This window comes from Leiobunum rupestre, chromosome 5, assembly GCF_980474605.1.
Source record: "Leiobunum rupestre chromosome 5, qqLeiRupe1.1.hap1, whole genome shotgun sequence".
In the NCBI taxonomy this organism is placed as follows: Eukaryota; Metazoa; Arthropoda; class Arachnida; order Opiliones; family Sclerosomatidae; genus Leiobunum; species Leiobunum rupestre.
Window position 1 is genome coordinate 16,776,424 of NC_143388.1, and position 20,628 is coordinate 16,797,051.

At 36.9% G+C, this 20,628-nt stretch overlaps 1 protein-coding gene across 1 annotated transcript in view; it reads left to right on the forward strand.

The window, feature by feature from the left end:
• LOC149943652 (teneurin-m-like) overlaps positions 1–20,628 on the forward strand; it is a 71,393-nt gene that overhangs the window by 34,400 nt on the left and 16,365 nt on the right. Inside the window, exons 3-5 of the mRNA XM_090176134.1 lie at positions 14,359–14,568; positions 17,901–18,000; positions 20,372–20,577. Coding sequence (XP_090032260.1) covers positions 14,359–14,568; positions 17,901–18,000; positions 20,372–20,577 — 516 coding nt within the window. The remainder of the gene's footprint in view (positions 1–14,358; positions 14,569–17,900; positions 18,001–20,371; positions 20,578–20,628) is intronic.

A 20,628-nucleotide genomic window follows, 5' to 3' on the forward strand; every position in this document is an offset into this window, starting at 1 on the left:
CATATTTACGCCAAAAACTGCAAAGAAAAATGTATACAACCAAAGATTTTTTTTATTTTCCAAGTCTTTATAAATCCATGTAGCAAACTGTTAAAGCAACTGTCGGCAATATCTGATCTAATCATAGAGTCTATCATGGCCACCTGCATTATGATAAGGCCTTTGTTATTAGAGATGGCAATGAATCTATCCGGTTCTTCGCAAAAATGATTTTACTGGAGAGCGTGGTGCCATCTATTAATGACAAAGGAAGCTAAACATCAATATAGCGAAACGATAACGTCGTCAGAGAACCATTATTGAGTATTTAGACAACTTATACTCTACTTAGTGGAATTTAACCAAAATTATATATCCCATATGAAATATATTGTAAAAAAATACTATAAATTAAGTTATTGTCAAATTTAAAACGAGCCAATGAACGCGAGGGGTACTTTTAGGTCCCGCCTTTTGGGTCAAAATGTAGCTAACCATCTTGTTTTGATTTCGACCCTAGCGACATCTGTTGAAAAAAGAGCTTCTTCACGTCGAGCCGACACTTGCTTTAAGTAAATTAATGGTATGAATGTAGATGGCGCTTTGATATGCAAGTGAGAAATCCGCAAAGGAAAATAGCCCTTCAATATAACTTAGTAACCATGACAGATCGGTTTTTCTAAAAATGTTAACGATACAATAAACACCATAAAAAAGACTTTTACACTGACTGGGCAGTTATTTTCTTAAATGTTTCTTTTTTTTCAAGCTATTATCGATTCATGGCATTCCAAAATCAAAAGGAGTGGAGAGGAAGGGAGATCGGTTTAGTTGAAAGTGCCAACAATTAGATCTTCGGTTTCTTTGGACCCTCTGATATTTTGATGGATGGTGTGGGGTTAATTGAGGTCAGTACTTACGTCCCCCGTTTGGCACCCCCTCTCTCCCTTAAACTGCCCACAACCGGAGATAGAGGGAAGCACGTCCTTTGATCCACGTCGCTCGAATTTTCCGATTCGTGGAGCTCGCTACCGAATGAGATGAGAGAGAGAGAGAGAGAGAGAGAATGAAGGTTTGGAACATCGGTTCTTGGCCATTTTTTATGAAGTCATCTAAAGCGTTAACAAGAAGGCAGATGTTCGGAGAGATGGTGTTAGAAAGCACGACGGCTCGCGGCCATCCCTTACTTACTCGCTGGCTTTCTTTTAAGTTACATCATATGATGGGAGCAGTCGGCATTCCAATCACGTTTCGGAGATGCGCTAGAGTTTAATGGATTTGCGCTTTAACCTGCCTAAATGGGAGAGATTGTTTGGCTTCATGCGCGGGTTTTTCTCGGCAGAGACGCGCTATGTTTGGCCAGAAAGAATTCGTTTCAATTTAGTTGGGTTGTGACTGGTGATATTTGGTTTTTGGTCGGGAATTGGCTTTATACATAATAATATCGACAATATACCAAACGTTGTTTGATCTGAGTACGTTGGATCAACGTTCTATCGAATGTGGGTTTGAACAAAACACGTTGGATCAACGTTCTATCAAATGTGGGTTTGAACAAAACACGTTGTATCAAGGTTCTAAAGAATGTTGTTCTGACCAAAGCACGTTGGATCAAAGTTCTATCAAATGTGGGTTTGAACAAAACACGTTGGATCAACGTTCTATCAAATGTGGTTTTGAACTGAGTACGTTGGATCAACGTTCTATCAAATGTGGTTTTGAACTGAGTACGTTGGATCAACGTTCTATCAAATGTGGTTTTGAACTGAGTACGTTGGATCAACGTTCTATCAAATGTGGTTTTGAACTGAGTACGTTGGATCAACGTTCTATCAAATGTGGTTTTGAACTGAGTACGTTGGATCAACGTTCTATCAAATCTGGTTTTGAACTGAGTACGTTGGATCCACGTTCTATCAAATGTGGTTTTGAACTGAGTACGTTGGATCAACGTTCTATCAAATGTGGTTTTGAACTGAGTACGTTGGATCAACGTTCTATCAAACAATGTTTGATCTAAGAAAGTTGGATCAACGCTCTATCAAACGTTTGATCTAATATTGCTGGATCAACGTTCTATCAAACGTTTGATCTAAGATTGTTAAATCAACATTCCATCAAATATTTTGATCAAAACATGTCCTACCAACTGTTTTGGTGAAATATAATAGGATACATTCCATTTTAAATTGTACTCATAATAGACAGGCTTAGCCCGCGCTAGAAAACCCTTGAGATAATTCCTGCTACGAGTTTATAGCCCAGGCTTAATCTATCAAACATAATACTCTTTCATTCTAAATCTGACATTTGATCTGAGCCCAGGAACTATGCTGAATCAGAAAATGCAAATCAGTTTAAGTTCAATTGCGAATTGAGTCAATTGAAAATGGATCCAGTATTTTCATAACGCTAACTATCGTAAAAGAAACCAAAACTATAAATATAAAATGTTTATCTTGGATCACAAGACAGTTTTATAAGTATAATCGTAGCACGCGTGATTTGCCCGCGCTTTAGGGAATCCGAAATTCCTCGCGACTCTCACGCGCTCTTGGACTTTGGTTTCTCCTTTCCGTGAAACGTTGCGGAGATGTTCAAGCCATAATTAGTGTGGGGACGCTAGTGGTTATGCGCCACCTAGGAGCAATAAACCCAGCACCCCACACAAGGAGAACGCAACCCGTCAAAAGTCGTGCATTGTCTAGTGTACATTTTTCATTGGTTAGACGCTTTAGCGCCTGCTGCCGTCGGAAGGGGAGAATTCGGAACTTGTCTTCCCCCTTTGCGTAAAACGTTCAGCGTAAAGGCTCGTCCAATGGAATTTGTACACAACAATTCGTTAGCGTGTTCAAAGACTAATTGTGTTTGTTGCTCCTAGGTGCCACAAACCCTCCCACTCTGTTAAAAGGGCTATTGCAATTTCGGTTATATAATAACTACTTTATTTATAGGAAAGACATGCTAAACGTGAAGAAAATTTAATAATATCCTTATACTAAACTTACTGAAAGCAATACCCTTGTTGCTCTTGGTAACATCTTCATTCCGAAATTTTGCCGAAAGATTGGGTCATAAATCCAATTTGACACGACTCCCACCAAGGTGTTAATGACTTTCATTCGCGCTAAACGATCTAAAGAAGAAATACGTTCGGAACAACTATATATAACTTGTTATAAGAATGGACTAAGTGATGAAATATCACGTAGCTATGATATGAAGTTGCTCATTCTTAGAAAAGCCGTCATAAATCCTTGGAATTGGGAGATATTTATTCGCTGTTTTAAATATAAATTTGATTTTAATTTTCCCTCACTGAGAAATTTATGGGTTTACAAAATAGCTCACTTTTTTTAATCGTCGCTTTCGCAAAAGAATTAAGGGGCATCGACGAAAATTGCCTTTATGATTTACAGACGTTTAAAAGGCTCTTTCCCCAAGTGAAATTAACTGCCTATTCTCACCTTTTTTTCCTCTCGGAAAATATAATTAAGGCTTGATGGAAACTCAGCGAGCTCGTCCCTTTATGGTCTCGAATCAACGTTTTTACGGGATCTATAAATTTTCTTTCGCCCCAAATGAAGTTTTCAAAAGTGACTAATAAGTTTCATCGTTTTTTCTCACTGTAAAAAATCTTAGTTGGCGAGTTTCAAACCAAATATTTAAAATGTAAGTTAAACAACAAATACGAGAAATAATTAAATTTTGCTTAAAAGGTTGTAAAGAGTCTTCATAAAAGCAAGTGGCGGCTCTATCAAAAAAAGTAAAAACAAGTTTACAAAAATGCTTCTTAAAGCGCTTCTAGGTGGCAGCACCTTCCGGGGATTTAAAGCAAAGGCGAGTTGTGTGCCATCTATTGGCTTCCCGAAAAAACGTGTTTAATAAGATCATATGCACGTGATATTGAAGAGCCAACCAACGCGAGTCGTTTCCAATTTGCCACACCTTTTGGCTAGATTATTATGCTTACTCAACTTGTTTTTAATTATACGCTAACGACATCTAGTGCGAGTTAATGCAACTAGACAGGAGACGCCACTTGCTTTGAATAAATATTTGTTTTTCGAAGTAAGTTTTGAAAGAATTGTTTGAAACAAAATAACTCCATTACTGACATATTTATTGCAGTAAAATGTAAAAGATCTGATGTTTAAATGTTTGATTTGAATGCTTTAAATGTTCTCTTAGTTAATAAATTGTTTGATTATATTAAATTTCCAATATGCTAAGCTTCGTTCCAATTATCCGCTCATAGCATTGATAACTGGAACTAAATGGCTTAAAGTAATTCTAGAATTATACTTTTTCAATCCAATATATCCTTGTTTAGAATTGGGCTTTTTGAACCCAATATATCCTTATTCAGAATTGTGTTTTTTCAACCCAATATATCCTTGTTCAGAATTGTGCTTTTTGAACCCAATATATCCTTGTTTAGAATTGTGATTTTGAACCCATAATCTTGTCTAAAATTGTGTTTTTTCAATCCAATATATCCTTGTTCAGAATGGTTTTTTTTCAACCCAATATATCCTTGTTCAGAATTGTGCTTTTCAACCCAATATATCCTTGTTGAGAATTGTGCTTTTCAACCCAATATATCCTTGTTCAGAATTGTGCTTTTTGAACCCATAATCTTGTCTAAAATTGTGTTTTTTCAACTAAATATATCCTTGTTCAGAATTGTTTTTTTTTTCAACTAAATATATCCTTGTTCAGAATTGTGCTTTTCAACCCAATATATCCTTGTTCAGAGTTGTGCTTTTTCAACCCAATATATCCTTGTTCAGAATTGTTTTTTTTTTCAACTAAATATATCCTTGTTCAGAATTGTGCTTTTCAACCCAATATATCCTTGTTCAGAGTTGTGCTTTTTCAACCCAATATATCCTTGTTCAGAATTGTGCTTTTTCAACCCAATATATCCTTGTTCAGAATTGTGCTTTTTCAACCCAATATATCCTTGTTCAGAATTGGCAAATTGGGTTTTTTCAACAGAATATATCCTTGTTCAGAATTGGCCAATTGGGTTTTTTCAACACAATAGAAGTTTGTTCAGAATTGGCCAATTGGGTTTTTTCAACACAATAGAAGTTTGTTCAGAATTGGCCAATTGGGTTTTTTCAACACAATAGAAGTTTGTTCAGAATTGGCCAATTGGGTTTTTTCAACCCAATAGCATTTTGTTCATAATTGTGCTTTTTTTAACCCAGTCTGTTGAAAATTGTGCTTTATAAATTCAGAGTAGAGATATCACGATTATATATTTATATTATAGATATCGACTATTCGGGTTATATTTCACCGGATATGACATGAGATATATTTCAAAATAGTGGTCGATAGCCCAATGAAGGAATGGTAATTATTAGTAGAGTAGTAAAAGATGGTTTTTCGTCATGTTTTAATGAGTTCCTTCGTTTCATTATCTTGAGACGTTGCAGTTGTGAAGGGGGTCGCAAAAGGGGAGACGGGATCACGCTTTTTAACGCCGACACGTTTGGGAAGAGCTCTGAAACGCTTGATAGACACGCATGGAGGATTCGCGAGGCCACCCTCTTTTATTGCCGCCGTTTTGTTGATGGCGCCCTCGGGCGGGAGATTTTTTAGGCGAGAACTTTCAATTACTCCTCCCAGCCCGATGTAGTTAAGAAATAGATGGCGCTCAAGTTGTTAACCCCCTCGGCCACTCCCCACGTAATAACTCTTTTAATCATTTCTTGTAAAATATGAACCTTCGCGCAGCTGCGATCTGCTCACTTGTTGTCTTGCCAGTGTGGCCAATATTGACGTCACAGTTGACTCCAATTAGGAAATTAAACAATCGGAATATAAATGAAATCCTAAATATCAAATATTTCGATGCGACAGACTAAACTATTACATCGATGTATTGACTTGACCTAAGCACATTTATTATGACTGTACTGAGCATTGTAGACCAGATTTTGTTTTTTGTGTTTTGAGATTTCTACAAAATGGTTGAAATTTTAAAAATGTACCAATAATTGGTACATTTTTAAAGTAGATGACTTAGCGTTAATTTTAATAACAAACTTCTTCTTCGTTTTTCTAAGATCAAAGTGTAGTAATCTTTTTTCATCAGCTGTTACCCATAACATACTAGTGGTAACTGGCGTTAAAAATGTAATGAAGCAAGTGTTAGCAGATCGTATTTCGATAAACAATATACTCCTTTTAAAAATTTTATAGAAATCGACGATACATACTCGTTAGGCGGTCTTATAGCAAAACCTAGTAAGCGCCAATTTTCAAAATTTCGTGCTATATACTCAGTTGCAGGTTAAAAAGTCAAAATATCTAGTTCATTTGGCGTAAAGATACTAGCACGAATTTTCGGTAAATAGGTGGCGGGAATTTAGAATTTGGCCTGTGTACCATTGAATTTCTAAGTATACCCACGCACGTTGTATAATTTGGGGAAATACCGTCTATTGCTTTATATTTTAAAGTTATCATAAATTAATTAACAGATAAGGTTTAAAAACAGTTGTCATAATTTATTTTTAGTACTACAAGTGAGGCATACCTAAAAAAAATTCGATTGGCGAGTCCAGGGTAATTATAGAACGGGTAATGCCGAGATCACCACGTTGACGCACATAAACGTGCTATTTGATGATTGTTTAGGAGCATAATACTACAAATACGCTATAATGAAGATTAAATATAATTATATACATTAAATAATTATTAATCACTTTGAAATTTACGCATCAGACATTTCTAAAATGGATTAACATAACACGAGATGGAACCTTTAGGAATTTTACAGAAAATAGGCGAAATTCCGGCCGCCGATTTACCGGAAAGTCGTGCTAGTATCTTTCCGCCAAATGCCCTAGATATTTTGCCTTTCTTAACCTGCAAAATAAGTAGAATAACAATCAAGTACATTGGCGAACCTTATATCTACTGTAAAATTACCAACGCCCAATAAAAATTAGTGTAATATATATAGCAGTAAGTACCACTTACATTGCCACAAGTAGTAATGTAACTGAAAATAAAAACTTAATTATCTCGTATTTACAAAATGTCGTTTACTAGGATTGGTTATGAGACAGCCAACTTGTATCGTTCAACCATCCATTTAACCTAAGTCCTAATTTAAACTAATTAGCCACAAAGCCTTTCCTAACGACCAAGAATACTTTTGGTCCATTCGATATCCATCCCTTGTAATGTACGAACCATCATCTGTCACATCTTAGAAAACTGCCCAACATAAAATCATGAGTGTCACCGATCTACGTCACTTTAGCCTAACGATGACGTCACGCTTAAACCGTTATTAATGGTTTACAAAAAACGAGAAACGTTTCTTTACGGGAGATATAACGTGGGTGACGTTAAATGGAGCTTAAGAGGGTGTTTATAAGTCGACGCAAAAAACCGTTAGGCCTAATAAATGTTTTGCGTCTACGCCCGCCGCGTACGAGGGGCTAACCACTCTTAGAAAGTCTGTACACCGGACTACGCTTAGATTACCACTGCCAAAGGCAGGGACTTCAAAGATTACGCGTAGTCCCATTAGTACAGTCAAAGGTACGGCTCTGTACACCGATTACGCGGAGTGATCAGCCCCTCGGCCGCGTAGCATTACTATCTTAGTGAAAAGCAGCCTTTGCTCGCACGATGACCACTATTCATAAGCTTAGAGCACGTATAACTAGCTAATACAACCCTTTCCTACCTAAAGCCAGTCTGCAAGGTTCAACATGATAACAACCCGAAACGACCTTCGTTCCTTCCTAAAAAAAACATCTATTTACAAAATGGAGGGGGGCACACGTTACCTCGCCCCCTTCGCCCCCCGACCCTGGGTTTCCCTCGGATCTTTTTAGGGCGCGTAGTTATTGTAGCGTAGAGGCCGAATCGATAAATTCCCGCCCCTCGAAGTTTCGAATTAGGGCCTCCATTTACTCCGGTATGAAACGCCATCTACCGTTCACGACCCCCCATTAAAGAAAAGCTCGTAATATAAGAAAAGCCGGGTCCATGGCTGCTACGTACGCTGTCTAGTATGGCTACCGAGGCCTAGTTTTGAGCATCCGACGGAAGAAAAACGTTCGTTTTACGACGAAATGACCGAAAACGTATTCCATCTCCAAAGCCTATTCCTATTGCCCATAAAAAGGGATTATTCATAAAGCTCTTAGCTAATTAGTACAATGCAGACTACGACATTTTTCTTCGGAAATGACATTTCTCGTATGTCGTAATTATACATATTTTACTCCTACGCCATCTATTTAACTACCGACTATCCTATGAGTAATACTGAATTGAGATTGTGGGGGTGTCTAAGTATAGGCGACCCCGTATAGATGGCGCTGGTATAATACGAACCCTGGAAATTAAATTTCCCCTGTTCAGCGGTTTGCTGCGATACGATATAAACATACATCAAAAAATAAAAATATATAACCGAAATGAAAAAATAATATAACCGAAATGAAAATATAATATAAGATAAATGAAAATATAACAGAAATGAAAATATAATATAACCGAAATGAAAATATAATATAACCAAAATGAAAATATAATATAACCGAAATGAAAATATAATATAGCCGAAATGAAAATATAATATAACCGAAATGAAAATATAATAAAACCGAAATGAAAATATAATATAACCGAAATGAAAATATAATATAACCGAAATGAAAATATAATATAACCGAAATGAAAATCCAATATAACAGAAATGAAAATATAAACTAACAGAAATGAAAATATATAATTTCAACCTTGTGAAGGCTTGCCCGACTGAAATTCTTGGGCTCAATACATCCGAATATTTCATAATCCAAGTTTAACTTTTTAAAGAAAACTTCATTATTATTTGGACAAATTTATTGAAGCAAAATATTATAAGATGTAATGTACATAATTTTTCTAATACTCTTAATTTTTATGATGGGATTTTGAATTAACCAAATTTGTATTTCGTTTAATATATTTACGATTTGGAGAAGAAAAAATCTATCTTATTGTAAATGCTTATCGACCAACTTCCCGGGTGTCATATATCCAAAATTTCAATGGCAATGACATCCCAATATCTTTCGAAAATTGATAAAGCCGGATCCAAAATATATTCTTCGTGTTCATAGAGACGAATAACTCCGAAGTCACCCTTTAATTAATATTGGGCCCCGGCAGATGGCGTTATTCACCGAACGTGTCTTCTTAGACTGTCTTTTCTGGGAATACTCGAGTAAACACGAATGAAGGTGTTCTTCGTCGAACTGCGAGACTGCGCATTGTCATGCAGATTTGTTTAGAGTTCGGCCTATTAATAAAGTTCCGGAATTACTCGGGCGGGCGCCCAGTTACCAATTTTCCGGCTCTTTATAAATGCAAATTTTGACGGAATCGCGACACCCTGGCCACAACAGTGGTCCGTTCCTAATTAAATCGCATTTTCCGAACTAAACTCCCCCATGTGGTGGCATCTGTCACTAAATATATGTAGGTTAATACGGCATTTTAAACGAAGCGAATATTCTTAAAGAAAGCTAATTTCACAAAATAACAATAGCCACGCATTTATTAAACTTATTGAAATTCTTTACCGCATTCGTTTGAATAAATTATGCTAAGGAACAGATATTGTAAAAAGACTCTTAGATAATTATAGTGTGGATTGCAACGTTACACTAAAAATCGTTGATAAAATCGTGTTATCGAACTGCAAAATGTTCTTCGATTATTAACAACATTCGCTTAAATAATACATTATTAAATTATAATATCAATGCTAAGGAACATATTTTAGACGAAAACAACACTTCGGAAATTCGAGTTTACAATGCTGTGTTAGAAAGGAATTCCAGGAGAATCGTGCTATAATAAAAATACTTTTATTGAACATAGAAATTTTATTAAAATTACCAACTGCATTCGTTTAAAGCAATAGTCGGCTCTATCATTGCCCATTCTTCGATAAAACGACTTTACTGGAGATCGTGGTGCCATCTATTAATGGCAACGGAAGCTAAGATTCAAAATAGCGAAACGACAACCTAAATTATACATCCCATTTAAAATATATTGTTAAAAATTACTATAATTTAAGTTATTGTCAAAGCAAAAAAAACGAGCCAATCAACGCAATGGATACTTTTATTTCCCGCCTTTTGGTCAAAATATAGCTTAAGCATCTTGTTTTGATTTCGACACTAGCGACATCTGTTGAAATAAAGCTACTTTACGTCAAGCCGACACTTGCTTTAAATAATAAATAATTAAATTATAATTTCAATACTACGGAACATAGATTAGAGCAAAAAAAAACTTTTAGTAAATCCGAGTGTGGATTGCAATTTTACTCTTGATACGTCCTGGTTCTAACTCAGTAATTGGTTTCTGTACCACGTGATTTATCCAATAAGTCTTCTTCATCTTGAAGAGAAATGACCGTGTCCTGGCGAACAGGGTAAGATTGTATAAGAATGAAAGGACCTCTCCTCCACACCCCTCACTAATTACTAGCCGAAGGGATTATCGGTAAATGCATCCATGGTTTGCCCTTGATGGCTGTTTCGTCGTCATCTTAATGTCTCCGATGCTCATCCTCAGAACCCCTTTTTACGCCCAACGAGTGGGGAAGTCGCTGACAACCTAACTTAGCCCTCTTAACTATCGCGGCGTACTCCGAGTCGCTACATCTAAGCGGCGCTAACGGGATAGGTTGTCGCTCGCCTTTCTAATGATTTTTCTCGTTGTCGGGCTGAAAACCGCCAGAGCGAAGGTTCCGAGCGAGATAAAATAATCACTATAAACATTACGCGAGGCGCGCGTTCTGCTTTAAAGCCGCCCCTTTTTTAATTTTAAACACTTCCACCACCGTCGAGTAGATGGCGCTAAAGAAGACTTTAAAAATATGGCCTCCTTACCTTAGATAGTGATTAAGACAAGATTTATATTGGCTAAAATTTTTACTGGTGTGGAAATAGGCGGGAGTCGCGGTAAAACGTACGCGGCCTTATTAAAACCCAGCCTTATAACTCTTTAGCGCCATCCGGTGGCGGCTAAAAAGAAGCTTTTAGACGTAATCGTGATGAGACGTTTAATGGCGGACGCTTTTCCCTTCAAAATATTTAGCTTCAATCGTTACCGAGAGTGGCGCTGCGGTACTTGGAAAAGGTTATTTTTCGAAGCTCCGCCGTTTAATTCGCTTCTGGCCCGGATGACGGCGTTTGGACACGAAATCGCCGCTAATTAACCCGATTTACGAGTTTCCTTACAAAGAATTCGAGCATTCTCAGGCAGCTTCCTTCGTTCTGTTTTGTAGTTGTATTTTTTGTTCTTGTCTAGCCGGTTTTAAATGTTAAATTTTGCAAAGAACTAACTTTTAGGAATTGCGATAAAATGTTACGCGCTTGTTTTGCGAGCTGGTTTGCGTCTCTTAAATACAGAATTTAAAACACGCTAAAAAGCGAAGGTGATTAAAACGTGGAACAAAATGTTAAACCTTTTTTGAGACTAGCGTGGTAAATCGACCCTTTTAGTATAGCCTTAGTAGGAAAATCTCAAAGGAGTCTTTTAGCGGAACTTCCTTTGGCAAAACAAGCTAATAAAAAACTGTTGCTATAGCGACTCGTCTTCCTTATACTGATAGCATCCTTAGATGCGAACAAGCCCTATCCATCGTCTTTCTTATGAGCCTTACTTAAAAAAAGCACTTGATAAAATGGACGAAAGTTCTGGGCAATTTATGAAAGGGTAAAGAACTATTTCTAAGAAGACACTATAGAGAAAGGTTTAATGTCAGGCTGAGCTATATTTTAGGCTCGCATCGAGACGGGGCATGACCCCTGGTGACCTATTTGGGCCGAATCTACTTCTCGACTATAAATAGACCACTTGGCCACGGATCATACGAATATTTCATCACTTCTCTTCTCTTTGTCCATTTCGAGACAGACGAAATGTCTGCGCGTAAACTCCATTGTTAGAATAGGTTTCCCAAACGTACTGAAAATGAATGAAAAAAGGCCAGACTTTTTGCGTTTTCTGAACTTCGTTTAAGTGGATTTTCTACAGGACACCTAGCTTAATTAAACATATTTGCCGATAGTTAAGGTAGTAATTTGAATTTTTTTAAATTTAAAGTTAATTACTGAATTGGAGCATTTTTACGTTTTAAAATGGTGATGAAGAAAGTAATGGTGTGATATATTTTGGCAGGATGGCAGTGAAATTGGGCGTTTTAGCACACATTTAATTATTTCTATTAAATTTTAAAATATTAAATTTATTTTGACACGCAGTAATCGATAAAAGCGAGACTATATGTAATGAGATAGTTAAATTTCAAAATAAATTCTTCAAAACTTGCCAATAGTTAAGATAGTATTTTAGAAACCGTGTAATGTATAAGTAAATAGGGCATCAAAGCTTTTCTTTACGTTTTAGACTGAGATGAACAAACGTAATGATGTGATAGGTTTTGGTAAGGTGGCTGTTTAATTTCGGATTTTGATAAATGTTTACGTTTTACTATTTTTATTAAATTTAAAAAACATTTCATAATTTTTAAACGTATAACTCAACAAAAACGAGACTTAATGTAACTGATGTTAACCAGTATTATATTATTATTAAGACAGAGTTACATTTCAATCGAAATTTAATTTTAATCTGCAAGCTGTTTAAATTATAAGTAAATAGGACATTAAAGCTTTTTTTACGTTTTTAGACTGAAATGAATGAAAGTAATGGTGTGATAGGTTTTGGTAGGATGGCACTTTACTATTTTTTTAAATTAAAAAAAACCTTTCACAATTTTTAAACGTATAACTCAAATGCAACTCATGATTAACTAATTATTTTAATTTTAATGTAGAAGTGAAATTTTATTTGTAATTGTTTAATTAACGAGAGTGAGTTTCAAATGTAAGCGCGAGATCGTTTTCCTAAAACCATTTTTAATACCCTTATTTGTAAGCCGCGAAAGTAGATTTGAAAGTTTAAAAAAACACCGTAACGCGAGCTTTTCGTAGGTTGTAAAACTGCCGTAAAAATACGCGTAAATTTCCACGACCGGTATTCGCGGAAAGTACGGAGTTTAAATTCCTAACGGAAACTCTATATAACCGGTATTCAAAAAAGAGTTAACGCTGAGCAAAACAACTTTTTATTCGAAGTAAAAGAGGGTTTGAAAATTTAGTACTGTCGCTCATTGTAAGGTGGCGCTGTTCGCCCCTCTTTTGGACCTGGATCACGTCCGTTCGTGGAAAGAGAGAGAAGCTTCACTTGGCGGGAAATATAAAGAGATCGCTACGGGAATGCGACTAAATTTGCGAGGACAAGCGGGAAACCCCGAATGGTATAGTTTAGGGACGACGCGCCGTGTCAAAAGGTTGACTTCAATGCCTCGGTTCTAGTGGAGGACGTGCCGGGCATGGTAAAAAATCTTCGCTACCAGGGTGGTGAAAAGTATCGGCTCGGCGCTCGCAGCCGGACACCGAAACGCGTAAATAAGTCAACAGTTCCCTCCGGAACCATAACACGCCTTTCGTATTTTCGGGCACAGTCTCTTCTCTGACTCTTGGCTACTTAACGGGTTCCGAATCCCGGTTTTATCCCGAATTTAAAACCGAAAATGCCCGCTCTTTTCGTTTCGAAGTGGAGTCGTTCTTTTCGCTGACTACACCTCGCCAATGTTTTGTCGTCGAGTGTGACGTGCTTACTGACTGTCAGCCAAGTTTCTTACGAAGTAGAGAGATTTTGTTGTTTTTTTTTTTAATATTTTTTGCGTGAATCAAAATATTATTTTTACCATATGTGAAATGGTAGGGTGACAATGTTTGAAGTTCGACCAAAAAAATATTTCACAAATGACGAACTTTGGTTGAGATTCGCTTAGGAAAATAGTACTGGCAGAAAGTAGTTATTTATATTTATGTAGAATAACTGTTTTAAAACAAATGGGACGTTACCAAAAAAGTAAAATTTTTTAATAATGAGAAAACAGGTATGATTTGTATTTTACTCAAATAATCCTTTTGGATTAAATAATAAAATACTAGCCATATATGTTTCCAGTGCAAATTAAATGTTTTCAACTTTTTATTGACACTCAATACTAATTTTATTTCACTTCTCTAGTTATTAAAATACTTTCATCAATTTAAATATAATAGTTAACCTAACCCTCAAGCAAACAATGAACTGGCGCAAAAATTGCCAAAATATATTTTAAAAACTAGATAATAATTTGTAAATATTGATTTTGGGGTATAATTATTAAATCAAGGAAGTATTTTTATAGAATTGTATTTTATTTTAAAAAACTTAATTATAATTAATATAGTTAATTTTCTGTTATTTTTGAAGGATTACTGGACGGTCCAGTCAACCACTCGGCCATCCCGCCGCGGACGTTGTCTATGGGCCGTACTGGTTGTCGCCCAGTAGTTGGAGGACCTAACGCACCACCACCGCCAGATGTCAGTAACAACGGCCCAATGAGGGACCACCCAGCTGAACGAGAGTTCGAATCCTGTTTGGCCAGGACGCCTTCGGGATCGGTCTTCATACCTTCAGGTATTTGTTCTCAGTTCCATAGACGCGTTCTTGATCCCATTATCTTATAAATCCTTCGATATCGTGCCTTTTTTTTTGTGGCTAAAGCGAGACTAAATATTTAGAGAAAAAGGGGTGAGGGGCATTGCAAAACGCGAAAGAAATTAATCTTTGAATAATCTAAAATGCCTTACCCCAATTTTTTATACATTTTCCCCCCAACTTTTTATTCGGATTCCGACGGACTTTTAAAATTAGATTCGAGACCTTTTTTCTTTCCAGTTAATCTCTAGGCTCAATTTTCTTTCCTTTATCCTAAAAGTAAGGAATTTCTTCGCGTATAGATGGCGCCGCTTCTATGAAAAGGCCTGGCTTTCATCGCATTCTACGTAATTTAAACTCGAGAAGCTTAAAATGATTTTCCAGTTGCCTCGAGTTGCGCCAGCATAGTCTCATTTGTATCCTATTTTTCTACCATACTGAGGCCGATATAGTTTTTCCCCCCTGGTGTCTTCAAAGAGAAATAGCCCACTAGTAAATTTAATTAAAATGAAAGAATTTCTTGGGTGAAAAATCTAATTTTTTTTAACTAATTGGCTTTTTCTGTATTTGCTTCTTTTTCTTTCTCACCTCTCGCCTTTTTTTGTGGATAAATTGATCCGTATTATAATTCAATAGAGCCCTAAAAATTATCTGATTCTTTTTAATTCCTTCTAAGAAGTCAAATTTAATTAATAGTTAACTTAATTTTTAATACTGAAAAGGAAATAATTAATACACAAGAAAATGCAATAATTTTATTTGTATTGCATTCCATCCATAAGTCACTTGTGTTAAGCTTTTCCCTGAACACCGGTGTGTTGCTAGTTGAACACTTCTACAGGCGCCAATCTGTAATTTTGCATTTTGTTTCGAAAAACTAAAAGGCTTCAGTATTTTATAATTTCAATGTGCCAAATAGTAAGATGACCTCAAATTTTAACCGTTAAATTGATTTGTCAAAAGACGTTTTTGTAGGAAAAATAGTGCGAAGGAAATGCGTGACAAAGCATATTTCTAAAACTATTACATCGATAAAATATAATTTACAGGAATCCATACCTCTACTTGGAATGCTTATCCCGCAGTATCGCGTATGATAAGATCACTCTGACGGCTTTGGCCCCGCCTACTAGAGAAAAAATCCTCTTTGCGCGCGCTCCCCTCTCACGTTGTTGTTTGTTAAGTTAACATACTGACGTCAAAAAAACCGTCAGCCACATCGAAACGAAAATCTGGCGCGATAAGCATTCCGAGTAGAGGTATGGATTCCTTTAATTTATGTATCCCTACGCAAAGTAATTCAGTTAAAACAAAATGGTTTAGAACAGATATCCAACTTATAACTGGAAAATACGAGACTTAAACTTAATCCAACTACTCCGTGAATCCGCAACTTAATAAGTAGCATCACTTCTAACGCTCACTGCGAAATTGTTTTATCTTTTTTTTGTTTGGTAAAAACGATATTTATGACTTCAATTAACGTTTTTTTTTCACTTTCTCGCTACAATATATAGGTAGCTATAAAGCTTCTGAGCTAGATCGACTATAAAAGAAGAGATTTATGAAAGCTAGCGTAGACGGCGGGCCTTGATAGGCGCGTTGGGATAACCGTTTTAGCGCCACCTAGCGCGGCGTCTTGGCAACGTCATTCTTCTGTTTTTTCCCGTTCGTTCCTTTTGGCGCTAACTCACTGCTCTCTAATGACCGCTTTTTATCGGCGATTACCGAAAGAAGAAAATAATTGGAAAATCGTTCCACTTCAACCGAAAACTAGTAATAATACCTCTGGGAACTATCAAAAGTGCTTTTACTTTTTTTAAACAAAATGAGATTACACAAACCTTAAATTGTTTAGATTTAAAAAAAAAAAATATTATTTATAAATTTGACAGTCGGCTTAAAGCTAGTAGCGGTAGAGCATAGCGCCGATTTGATTTGGGTCGGCGGCGGCGTTTCACGAAAATCACCCGGCGGCGGCGTGGCGTGCTGTTTTTTCTAAAACCCTCGGCGGCGTTAAATGTTTTCGGTGGCGGTGCGAATGGATAAAGGTTCCCCCCCCCCCCACCCACCCTCTTTTGGAAATTTGAAAATATCCTACGTTTTTTTGAAGGAGAAAAAAATTACGTAGAAAATCAAAAAAAAATCGGTGGTGGGATAAAAATTTATCTGCGGCGGTGGCAGCGGCGCGCAAGAAAATATCGGTGGCGCTAGAGTCTAAGTAGTGGTTCTAGAAAACACCTTGGATGCTTTTCCGCGTTCCACCAAAGTGATTCCTTACAGTATCGCCACCTGTCGTAGCTGCAACGCAAAATATTTTAATTTTATCAAGAGACGTTCTAATAATTTAACAATTTAAATAAAAAATTACTCGTTATTTTTTTAAAAACGTATCATATCTACTACAAAATATGCAAATTAACATTATTAAAGGTGTATAACATTGGTGCAAGTTATTTTGGTTTAAACTGACTGACGATTACGACATCTATCGAACCATCAAGGTACTACACTAGAACCGCCAATTCCTTTGACTTTATTAGAATTAGGTAGACCTTTGAATTATTAGATATGAATAGGCGTTTCAATAAATGCCCCCTAGGAGCAACAGACACAAGGAGAACGCAGCTAGCCTTTAAACACGCTAACGCAGAGATGTGTACAAATTTCATTGGATGAACCTTTACGCTGAACGTTTTACGGAAAGAGGGAAGACAATTTCCAAATTTTCCCCTTCCGACGGCAGCAGGCGGTAAAGCGTCTAGCCAATTAAAATTGTACACAAGAAAATGCATGACTTTTGACGGGTTGCGTTCTCCTTGTGTGGGGTGCTGTGTTTGTTGCTCCTAGCTGCCACACTCTTTTTCTTTCTCCCCCTACGCGCATGCGCGCGAGTCACCGAATAAAATAGTCACGTGCTTATGTTAGTTTAATTTGTTGATGGCGCGTGCGAAATTGAACGAACCCTTCTATATCGAAATATTACGCAGCGCGCGCTTTAAAATATAACGCTTTTAGAAGTCTGTCCTGCCTCTCTGTATTACTACTTCTAGGCAAATCACTGAACAGGTTTTATTTAAGCGTATATTGTCTAATCTTAAAGGCCTAGGATTTTTTCTTCCAGTTTTCCTTAAAGTTTTCTTCCCGCCGCGCAAATATCCTGGTGGTAGGCCAACCGCAGAACACGTTGGCTTACCACCAGGATATTTGCGCGGCGGGAAGAAAACTTTAAGGGAAAACTGGCAGAAGAAATCCTTGGCCTTTAATATTTTTTCTGTAAATTAACTTTTAAATAATTTTGTTTTAATTAGATGGATTTAAGTGCCAGGCTACATCTCCGCAGAAAAGCGAGCTTCACGTCCCGCAAAGGGGGTCAATTCATGCGGACGAAACAAAGAACAATCCTGACAGGTAAGACAGAATCTGTTACTTAGTTTACCCTAGAAGTAACAAACGCAAGGAGAACGCAGCTAGCCTTTAAACACGCTAAGACAGAGTTGTGTACAAATTTCTTTGGACGAACCTTTACGCTGAATGTTTTACGGGCGGGGGGAAGACAATTCCCGAATTTTCCCCTTCCAGTTCTGTAACGAAGCGTTTACCCACTTCCGGCATGTGACCTCCGAAAAATCGGTCTCCATCTGTCGTTGCCTCCTATCATGGCGAACTTTGATGACCGGCTGTTGGGTGAACATCGCCTTATCAAAGTTGATCGTAGTCCTATCTATAGTTGGCTACCATGTTAACTATGGAGCTAAATGTTTCGGAGTTTTAATAGGAAGTGGGTAAACGCTATTACCAAAATGCGAGACAATTAATTCAAATCTAGGGTGCGAAATTTATATTATCTTTGATTTCACCAATTTCCACTTTCTATAGCAATAATAACCCCTTAACCCTGGGTCTATACACGTTTGTCCAAATTTCAGGCGGATTTTGGAGATTTTTCGGGTCACTATTATCGGGGTAAAACTGCAACAAGCTGCATCGAAATAAAAATTCCAGAGCCTCGTCAGCGATTTGTTTTGGGGGCCCATTTTCGCGTTTCAGCCATTTTGGTAAGCGGAGATAAGAGAAAAGAGAGAGACCGTACAGGCCTCCATCTAGCGGAGGAACTGACTTTTCTTTTATTGAATTTGCTTTTAAAATTCTCGTCCATCGCGGCGACTCGAAAGACTAGCTTTCTCAAATATTATTCTTCCCCCTTTTTGACTTTTAATCTCGCTACACGATTCTTCAATTTTATTCCTTCGAAAACGCGGTCAGCTATAGATCCTTTTGTCTATATTCTGGATATCTAGAGCTCCAGAATTCGGAGGAATGAAGTCTGAATAATGCGACCGCCTTACTTAGCGGCGTCTATATCTCGAACTTTAGCTGACTCCTCGCGTCCATGGGATAATAATACAAAGAAGAGTCGACCAGCCGTGCTTGAGGGATTTTCGGTTATTCTTCCTTCTCCTAATCTAAAAGTTAATCTCGACCCGCGGGTTAAATTAATCGGCCTCTTTTAGATTTTTTTTCGTTCGGTCAATGACGAAAGCCAGTCTCGGGGTTTTTTTTAAACAAAAATAGGCTTCGGTGTATTTTTTATCCGAGTTCGCCAGTCCTGATTGGAAAATCCTAATTAGAAAAATTAATTAGTGTAACCTGGATTTTGGCGCAACTTGGCTCAGGGGATTTGGCTCCCGTGAGATTAGCTTTTAATCTAACTTGCGGGTTTTTTTTCCGTACCACACATTGTGGATTTGACAAATAATTTTCGCAGTTTTTTTGAGAAAGTTGGATAACGTGGCTTTGATTATTTGTGGTACCGAGTTGTACCGAATATATTTGTCGAAATTGATCAAAGATTTTCGAAACAGTACTTTATATTAGGTTGAAAAGAGCTCTGGTTTTTAGACTTGTTTGTCTTCTAATAAACATCCACGTTATTTTTAGAGACCACAAGCTTAACTGTCCGATACGCCGGATGAGTTGTATTGGGCCTCCATTTTCTAGCTACGCCACTGCGAACAGTTAAAACTTTAAGTAAAGCTTCCTAGGAATATCAGCTTTTTTAAATCAAGTGTAGCCTTTTTGTATTTTAGCGTTTAAAAATATTTAAATATTCAAGGTAGTTAGATAATTAACTGCCCTAAAGAATAAACATTTGGATTATCAATTTAAGAAACCTGGATTTAAAATGCTCGTTAACCTGGGTATTTAGTAATAATACATTTTATTTATTTTAAAGAAATTAATAATCCGTGTCCCTAAAAAGCCACGTTTTGCGAGAAAAGTCCAGGCCAGTGGCAAATAGTTCAAATTTGGCAAATAGTGGCCAATAAAGAAAAATGCATTTCAAAGCTTAAAATAGTAATTGGAATTAAATTTTTAAGAAGTTTATAGTAAAAAATGTCTTTGTTTACACTGAACTTACAATTTTATAATTAATTATTCCAAAAAAAAAACTATTTTAATGTTTATCAGAATCTGACCATTCCTATGCATTTATATTTGCCTTAAGTAGCCCAAATCTAAAATTTATGTCTTAAAATATTTGTTTATTATTATTTTATAATTTTCTGTGGTAAAAATATTTATTGGCCACTTTTGGTCAGATTGGCCACTAAATTCACTTTTTCCCAGGCCGGAATGTTCCACTATTTTCCACATTATTGTCCACCTGGCATTTTCCACCTCGGAACACTGATAATAATTTATTTTTTAACATTGGAATACGCATAAATGTGTTGGTATTTGTTTGAAAAGATTCTAATTGTTGCTTGTGATTGCGCAGGTGTCACCTGTCATACTCAACCGGCGGAGGTCCGGTGCCGGCGCTACCCGTCCGAAACAATCTAAGACGTCCTATGTCCAGCCATTTCGCCAATTCGCGATTTCATATTCGGAAAACTCTCTCTTCACGTTGCAGTTGGAAATGCACTGCCATTGCCTTCATCATTGTCTCATTAGTGCTGCTAGCGGCGCTAGCCTACTTCATTGGTAGGTCGACTCTTTCCCGTTAATTGCTATCGCACTCCGGACATTAACGAC